Raw genomic sequence first — 9,553 nt, 5'->3', positions numbered from 1 at the left:
GTATCGAATGATGCTTAATGAAATTAAAATGGGATTAACACATTAGAAGTGAGAGTAATGAAGGATACTAGCAGAGATTACCATTGTAACAAATCAAACAAGAGTACTAATGACTTTAGCAAGGTTGGAATATTGGTCGTGAAGGCTAGGATTACTAAGGGATCTGTTCTAACCTGTGAACAATGCCGTGGAAAAACTATGGGAAACTTGGGATTCGATTGGGTACTAATGTGGCTTACCTCTGTCAAAAGCAAGACCTAGGGTTACACACCCCTAAGACATTATATGACTATAGGCTTGAGATTAACAACTACTACTAAAGCCCAAACCTCTAAATCATATAAGGTAAGGCCATATGTCTAGAGTTTACATGGGTATTTTACTCAGCACTCACTTATATTACCCAACTGTGGCCGAGTATAAGGGCAGATTTCTGAGATTGAGCAGATATACTCGTGGGCTGGTGTCGAATGATTATGTTAAATGTGTCCACTTCGAGGAAGGTTTGAGATATGACCTCAAGGTTCTGATAACTCCGTAGATGGAGTATGTTTTTGACATCTTGGTGGACAATGAGAGAATCACTGAGGAGGTTAAGCGCACTGAGCGTGAAAATAGGTCCATGAGAGGGGTAGGAATAAGAGGGATTCAGAGCCCTCCAATTCTAGTAATTGGCCTAAGAAACGAGCCAAATTTAATGGACCTTCAAGGGTATATGCTCCTATTGTTTCCACTATGGCTCAGACATATGGAGGTGGTTATGATCAGCGAGTGTTAAGGTTACCTATCCAATGTGATCTCCACTCTTATGGCTGAAAAGTTGGTTCGTAACGGTTGTGAGGCATTTTTTGCCTTTGTGTATGATTTGACTTCTATGGGTTCTTTTGTTGAGGATATTCAAATGGTTAATGAATTTTTGAATGTCTTTCCTGATAAGTTTTTGAGATTACCTCCGGATAGGGAGGTTGAATTTGGTATCGAGATTCTACCGGGTACAACTCTAGTGTTTATTTTTCCCTATTGCATGGCACCGAAGGAGCTTATGGAATTGAAAGCTCAATTTTTAGAACTTGGTAAAGAAAAAAGATGGTACAATGAGAATGTGTATTGACTACTGTCAGCTGAATAAATTGACAATAAAGAATAAGTACCCACTTCCGAGGATCTACGATTTGCTCGATCAGTTTATTGGGTCTTCTGTATTCTCCAAGATAGATATTCATTCTGGGTACCATCAACTTAAGGTTAAGGAGGTCAATGTTCATAAGATTGCTTTTAGGACTCGTTATGGACACTATGAGTTCCTAGTCATGCCCTTCGGTTTAACGAATGCTCCGGCTTCATTCATAGATCTTATGAATCAGGTCTTTCAGCCATATTTGGATCAAATCTTTGTGGTTTTCACCAATGATATTCTGGTATACTTTGAGATTGAAGATGATCATGATGAGTAGCTTAGAGTAGTTCTTCAGATACTTCGCGAGAAACTGTTCTATGCTAAGTTGAGCAAATGTGAGTTTTGGCTTAAGGAAGTTACTTTTCTAGGTTATGTGGTTTCTGTCGAGGGGATCCAAGTTGATCTTAAGAAAATCAAGGGTGTGATTTAGTGGAAATAGCCTAGAAATGTGTCTATGATCTGCAGCTTCCTTGGGTTAACGGGTTATTATCGGAGGTTTGTCGAGGGATTCTCACTTATCGCAGCTCCTCTGACTAAGTTGTTAAGTAAGAACGTGCTATTTATCTGGACTGATGAGTAGCAATCGAGCTTTAAGAAGCTCAAGTTTGTTTTCACTCAGACTTCTGTATTGATACAGCTTGAATCCATAAAGAGTTCTTGGTTTATAGTGATCCATCACACGTTGGATTGGTTTGTGTTCTGATGCAAGACGGTAAGGTAATGGCTTATGCATCTCGACAGCTTGTCTTCGCATTAAAAATCTAGAGGCATTATCTGTATGGTGAGAGGTATATCATTTACATCGATCACAAGAGCCTCAAATATCTCCTTACTTAGAAGGATTTGAACCTTAGGCAACATAGATGGGTTGAGTTGCTTAAGGACTACGACTGTATGATTAAGTATGATCCTAGAAGGCCAATGTGGTAGTCAATGCTCTTAGTCATAGAGAAATGACTGATTTGAGGGCAATGTTTTCTCGCCTAAGTTTGTTTGATAATGGGAGTCTGTTAGCCAAGTTTCAAGTTAAGCCGACTTGGATTGATCAGATTTAGGGTAAACAGTTGGGGGATGATTCTTTTGTTTAGCGGTTCTGTCAGGTTGAGGAAGGTAATAACTCTAGTTTTGGGTTGAACAGTTATGGGGTTTTCCATTTTTAGGGTTAGGTTTGTGTGCCTAATGATTCTAAGTTGAGGCAATTTATTCTGCGGAAAGCGTATAGTAGCCTTTATGCTATGCATCCCGACGAAAATAAGAAATGGGAGTGAATGACTATGGACTTCGTTAGTGGGTTTCTGAGAGTTGTAATGGTTGCCTGGTTTGAAACGGAAGGTAATGAATATCGTCTCTTAATGTCTGACGTACCAGCAACTTAAGGCTGAGCATCAATTGCGTTCGGGTTTGCTTCAACCTGTTAAGATTCCCCTTTAGAAATGGGAGCTAATGACTATGGATAAGAAGCATTTTATGTGGGTCATCGTGGATCGTTTGACCAAGTTTGCCCATTTTATTCCTGTCAGGACATACAACTCCCTTTAGAAACTGGCTAAGTTTTATGTTTTCGAGATCGTTAGACTTCATAAGGTTTCGGTTTGGATTATATCTGATAAGGATACACATTTTACTTCTTGATTTTGGGGGGAAGCTACATGAGGCTCTGGGTTCTAGATTGGACTTCAGTACCGCGTTCCATCATTATACAAATGGACAATCTGAGAGGGTCATTTAGATATTGGAGAATATGTTACGGAGTTGTGTGATCGACTTCTGAGATAGTTGGGAGGAGTTTCTTCCATTAGTTGAGTTCGCATATAATAATAGTTCCTACTCTAGTATTCTGATGGCACCTTACGAGGCTCTGTATGATTGTATCTGTCGTACTCCGTTGTGTTGGACTGAGTTGGGTGAGCGTCGGGTTTTGGGTCCCGAATTGATTTTTAAGATTGAAGATAATGTTAAAGTGATTCGGGATCGTCTTAAGGTGACTTTTAATAGACAGAAGTCATATTCGGATCTAAAAAGGAAGGATATCGAATATTCTATGGGTGATTGTCTTTCTGAAGGGCAAGTTGAGTCCTAGGTTCATTAGGTCGTTCCAGATTGTGAAACGTGTTGGACCGATCGCCTATCAGTTAGAGATACCTCCCGAGTTAGACTATATTCACGATGTGTTCCTCGTCTCCATGTTGAGGCGGTATCAGTCGAATCCATCTTACATTGTCTCTGTTGAGGAAATTGAGGTTAGACTGGATTTAACTTTCGAGAAGGAACCAATTCAGATTCTGGATAGAGATGTTAAAGTCTTGATGAGGAAGTCTGCTTCTCTGGTTAAGGTTCTGTGGCAGAATCATGGCATTGAGGAAGCCACTTGGGAACCTGAGGGTTCGATTCTTCTGTAATATACACAATCTTTCAAATTAGGTAAATTTCGAGGCCGAAATTTCTTTTACGGGGGGAGTTGTAACACCCCAAAAATATGAATTTCTATTTGTTGATTCTTGCCATTAAAAAATGTATGTTTCAGTGGTTAAGGGCCTTGATTACGTGATAGTAGTCTCGTGTTCGAGCTCCAGTGCGAGCAAGTGGATAATTCTTTATGCCTTATGTTGTTCAAGTGGTTAAGTTTTGATGAAATTCAATTACTTAAAAAATTTCTAATTTATTAGTAGGATATGATTTGTTTGTTTTGTATTTTTAGATAAAATAAATAATTTTTAATTAAATTAAATTTGTTTTATTTTATTTTATTTCCCCCCTAAAATCGCTCCAATAATTTCATGTTTGTTTTTCCTAAAACCTCATATTCACACCATCAGCTTCTTTCCACGTTCTAGTATTCTGTTTCTTAGTTTCTTTTTCTTTTTCTTTCCGTTTGCAATTTTTGCCTATACTTTGTTTATCTTCCATCTATGTTTTTGGGTGGTGGTTGTTGCATTTGAATCGTTTGCTAAGTTGTGAAATTTTCGAAGTGTTGGGGTTTTTTGAGTGTGTCAAGCTCTTTTCTTTGGAATTGGGGTTTTAGTTTGTTTAATCTTTTTGTTGAGCTGTCAGGTGAAGATCGAGAGCCGATTATAACCATATTTTCGTACATTTGACTTAATTAAATTGGGGTTAAGAGTTTTGTAAATTTTGGACTGTTTGGACATTTTGGACTGTTTTGGGTTTTGGACTTTATTTCTATATTTTACATAATACTATTTAAACATTTTATCAACAAAATTTACTTTTCTGCAAAATAATGGATTTCGAACAACAAACAGTGTTTTTCCAAAAAAATCAACTTTTTAAGAATTTCTGCTACAAAGTTGTACGATTTTAAAAAACATAAACAAACAACATTTTCAATAAAACAGATAAGTAAGTAAGGTTTTTCATAAGTTGGTTTTTTTTTATAAGAGTTTATGACATTTTGAAAATATACGAAACTTAGATTTTCAACCATTTATGGTAACATCTTTAGATCTAGTCATAATATCTAGGCCGGGTTTGGGGTGTTACAGAGGAAGAAAATGCAAAAATGATTTCCAAAATCAAAATCTTCAGATGAGATAGGATACAAAAATAAGAATTTGCAGAGAAAGAAGAGAGAAAGAGAAGAGAAAACTGATATTTTACTAAGTAGTTTCTTAATTACCATAGCCTTTTACCAAATTGGTTTTAAGAAACCGAGCAGAGAAGGGAGTTACAACAAACTCCCTAAGTTGTTACTAATGGTTATTATGTGTAACAAGTTATATGCACCATATCACTTAATCTTAACAACCCAATGAAACGCCATGTTTCATTTAACTCAAAACTCATCGTTTCATTAACTAAATCAAAACTAATCGTTTCACTAACTTATTATTAATAGACTTTTAACTAACTTTTAATCTTGCAAAAATTATCCCTCCATTCATACATCATTATCCTCAATGATGAAAAAAAGAAAATCTCTTTTGGAGCTCTCCTAGGTAGCATCCTTTAGAAAGGTGTTCATCTATTCAAGTAAAACCTCATTCACTGTCCTGTTGCCTTTCTTCACCATTCAAGGACCGAGAATCTGAGCAGGCTCCTTAATCATGGTTCCATTAGTACCCACAATAGGTAAATAAAATTTCACCACCAAGTTCCCCACATGCTTCTTAAGTTGGATCACATGGAAAGTTGGATGAATAAAAGATCCTACAGGTAAAGTTAACCTATAGGCCACTTTCCCCACCTTAGCTTCCACACAAAAATGACCAAATAACTTAGGAGCAAGTTTTTACTTCCAAGTTTTCCTCAAAACATGTTGCATGTATGGTTGAAGCTTGAGGTACACCATGTCCTCACCTCAAAGACCCTGCTACTTCTTCTTCGATTATCCAAATTCTTCATTCGGTCTCATGCCCTCTGAAAGTGAAACTTAAGCATCTGTCTAACTACTTCTTGATGTTGAAGGCTCCTATCTAAAGTGGCTATGCTAGACATGCCAACCAAATAGGGAAGATGTATAGGAAAAGCTTGCCCATTTAGAGCTTCCTATGGGGTAGTTACAATTTATTAATAGTGAGAAGTATTGTACCACCATTCAACCAAAGGCAACCAGAAAACCCAATCGCCGAGCTTCTTTCTTAACATACATCTCAATTAACCTTCTAAACACCAATTCAAAACTTCTGTCTGACCATTATTCTCAAAATGATAATCTATAGAAAGCTTCAACCGAGTCTTCAATCTTTTGAAAAGCTCATACCAAAATGTTGATAAAAAGATCTTGCCCCTATCTAATATAATTGATTTTGGTGCTCCATACAATTTGTAGACATAGGTAAGGTATTCCTGAGCAATTGTTATTGCTATGAAAGGATGTGAGAGAGCCACAAAGTGACCATATTTGGTCAATCTATCAACTACCACCAAAATTATGTCTTTGCCCTTTGAAACTAGTAGGACCTCTACAAAATCCATGTTGATTTTAGCCTAACGTCGTTCAAGAATTGGCAAAGGTTAAAACAATACAGGTTTGGCAATATGGTCACTTTTGCACCATTGGCACACCACACATTCCTTCACCCATTCCTTCACATAATCGGAGATGCCTTTCTAATAAAGTAAACTAGATAAACAAAATCTTGTGAAATAAACCCCAAAATGACCACCTAAGGCACTATTGTGGAAGTGATCAAAAAGCTTCTTCCTCAATTCCTCGTTGGCCCTTACAGTGATCTTCCATTTTCTTATTAGAAACTTCCCATCCCAAGAATACTTTGGATGCAAAGTGGGATTCATTTGCAAATTAGTACAAATCATTCTTAGCTTAGTATCTATTTGCAAAGAACCTTGCAATTTGGATAGCAACTCAGATACTAATAAACTCTTACTCATCTGGTTCAATTGCACACAATGATTGATTGCCTTCCTAAACAAGGTATCAACAACAACATTGTGAATGTATTTTCCATAGACAATTTCATAGTCATATCTCAACATCTTAGCCACCCATTTTTGTTGAAAAGGGCTGATTGACTTACTTCTCTAACAAAAATCTTAAGCTTTGATGATCTGTTCTAATCTTGAAATGCTTCCCCACCATATAAGCACTCCAATTTTTCACTACTAATAGAATAACCAACATCTCCTTATCATAGATGGATAAGGACTGATGTTTAGAGGCTAAAGCTTTATTGAAAACAGGCAATAGGTCTCTCTTCTTAACACAAAACATCTCCTCCTTCAAAAGCACATCATCTACATCTACATAGAATTCAAATTGAAAATTAGGTAAAGCCAATACAGAGGTTTCACAAACTACCTTCTTCAATTATTGGAAGGCATGAGTGGCCTGTTCAGTCCACCTCCACTAATTTTTTCTGACTAAATTTGTCAAAGATTTGGTCAATGTACTATAGTGTTTAACAAATCTTCTACAATAGCCTGATAGTCTCAATAAGGCTCTTAGTTCCTTGATGGATTTTAGAATAGGCCAATGAGCAATACAATTTCCTTTGGAGTTGTCCATGGCCATAGTACCTTTGAAAATGACATGGCCTAAAAACTCAACCTTACAGGACTCGAAGCTACATTTGCTCAACTTTGCATACAATCGGTATGTCCTTAATAGTTCAATGACCTTCCTTAAATGAGACAAGTGATCCTCCCAATTGGTAGAATAAACTAGAATGTCATAAAAAATACTAATATAGACTTCCTTAAGAGTGGCTTAAAAACAACATTCATATGGCCTTGAAAACTAGAGGAGCATTAGTGAAACCAAAGGGCATCACTTAGAATTCATAGTGGCCTTCATAAGTTCTAAAAGTTGTTTTGTGAATATCTGGCTCCCACATTCTTATTTAATGATAACATAACCTTAGACCAAGTTTTAAAAAATAAGTAGCTTGTCCAAATTCATCCAACAACTCTTCTATCACAAGAACAGGGAATTTATCTTTGTAAGTGAGTTAGTTCAGTTGTCTATATAATCAACACATAATCTCTATTAGCTATCCTTCTTAACCATAACAATCAAAGAGGCAAATGAGTTGTTGTTGTTTCGAATGATCCCAACTTGCAACATCTCTCGAATCATCTTTTCAATCTTAGTCTTCTAAACAACGGGATATTTGTAAAGATTTATCTTCACTACTTGATTTTCATATTTTTAAGGGATCTTGTGATCTTGCAATTTGGAAGGGGGCAAGTCTATAGGTTCTTGAAAAACATCATCAAATTCTGCTAAGAGGAGCTTCAAATCTAATTGAAGAGAAATAGTTGGAACTTTCAAGGCAGCTTAATCCTTGATAGCCATAACCAAAAAGCAAGGTCTCATCTCATTCATTACCAAAGATAGGCAACATGAAGCTTGTTTCCCTTTTAACAATTTAATAGCACCAGGAGTAATACCATGAAGAAAATATGTGCTGCCATCATGTTAGATTTGCATAGTTAAAGTAGAAAAATCCCACACTATAGCTTATAAAGCCAACAACCACTGGATGATAAAGACCACATCATATTCTTTTAAGGGAAGGATCATGAAGTCAATGTTGAAATGAGTACCCTGAACCTCCCATACCACATCTCTACATAGTCCACTAATGAACACTGCTATTCCATAAACCATAGTCGCTCCTAGTCTAAATTGTTGCCAGTTTGGAAATGCTTAACTACGAGCCAAAACAATTTCAATGAAGTTCTATGTGTTCCTAGAATCCAAAAGAGCCATTACTTTTTTGTTGCCAAATTGAGTAATAAAATGCATAGTGTGAAGCCCTTGAGAACCTTGCATTGCATGCAAAGAAAGGATAAGAGTATCAACTTCCTCAGAATTAGAAGAGATATCTTTCAACTGTTCCTGACACTTATGACCATGAGCGTACTTGGCACTACACCAGAAATACAACCCTTTCTTCTTCCATTCCTCAATCTCAATAGAAAAAGGTAACTTAGTAACAGCTTTAGAAGTGTTAGAAGAGACTATAGGCACTAGTTCCACACTAGAAGTCTGACTTCCAATTAAAGTAGCTGAATTTTTTTTGGAAAAAGTATGGGAGAAGGGAACAACTTGGGAACTTTAGCAATAAAAGTACGGACAGAAGGAAACTTCCTTCCCTGACCATCGGAAACAATACTTTCTACTTGTCTAGCTAACAAAAAACCCTTCAATCAATGGTTTGGGTTTAAACAACCTCAAATACTGACCAATTTCAGGCTGAAGATTACTGGAAAAAAATGTTAAATGCATAAGATTCTGAGAGTTGCAGTTGATTCAGAAGACTTACAAAAACATCATGGTAGGAATCAACAAATCCCTTTTATTTAAAGGAAACAAGATTATTCATAGGGTCTTGAAAATCATATGATCCAAAATGATCCCTTATGTTTCTGAAATAGGGATTACATGTTAGGAGGGAACTCTCCTTGTTGTTAAGTGAAAAAGAATATAAAGCTCTTTTTATCGAAAAAATCCTGTTTAAAAAATAGTTTTCTATCACAGTGAAAAATTAAAATTTTGAAAATCGAGCTGGTTTGTGATATTTATAGTAATAAACTTTTCTTGAAAAGTACCTGTGTTTTGAGCGAGACAGATCCTAGACGTTCCCAACTTTCAACTAAACGACCATTTTTGCTATTCTCGTACCACGAATTGCTTCGAGTGTGGACTCGAACAATCACGAACCAGAAATGATTTATTACTTTGAGTAGGAAAGTAGTTCTCTCTTAATAGAAATCGGTAGAATTGTGATTCCTAGAAATTAGAATTTATACTTTAGAAAATAAATTCTCTCTACTTTCTAGCAGAATAACAATATTTCAAACTTGTATGAAACTTGTGTAAAAAGCTCTACTAGTGCCATCTATTTATAAGGAGAGATAGGAGGATCCTGGTTGAATTAGTAAAACACAAATAAT

General features: G+C 36.3%; 1 protein-coding gene across 1 annotated transcript; it reads left to right on the top strand.

The window, feature by feature from the left end:
• The first annotated feature begins 3,017 nt into the window (after positions 1–3,017).
• Positions 3,018–3,576, top strand: LOC105795688 (uncharacterized). Its single transcript, XM_012625361.2, has 2 exons — positions 3,018–3,158; positions 3,241–3,576. Exons 1-2 carry the CDS (start codon positions 3,018–3,020, stop codon positions 3,574–3,576), a joined length of 477 nt encoding a protein of 158 aa, XP_012480815.2.
• Positions 3,577–9,553: the final 5,977 nt, after the last annotated feature.

This window comes from Gossypium raimondii, chromosome 3 (genome assembly GCF_025698545.1).
Source record: "Gossypium raimondii isolate GPD5lz chromosome 3, ASM2569854v1, whole genome shotgun sequence".
Classification (NCBI taxonomy): Eukaryota; Viridiplantae; Streptophyta; class Magnoliopsida; order Malvales; family Malvaceae; genus Gossypium; species Gossypium raimondii.
This window is presented reverse-complemented; position numbering and strand designations above follow the sequence as displayed.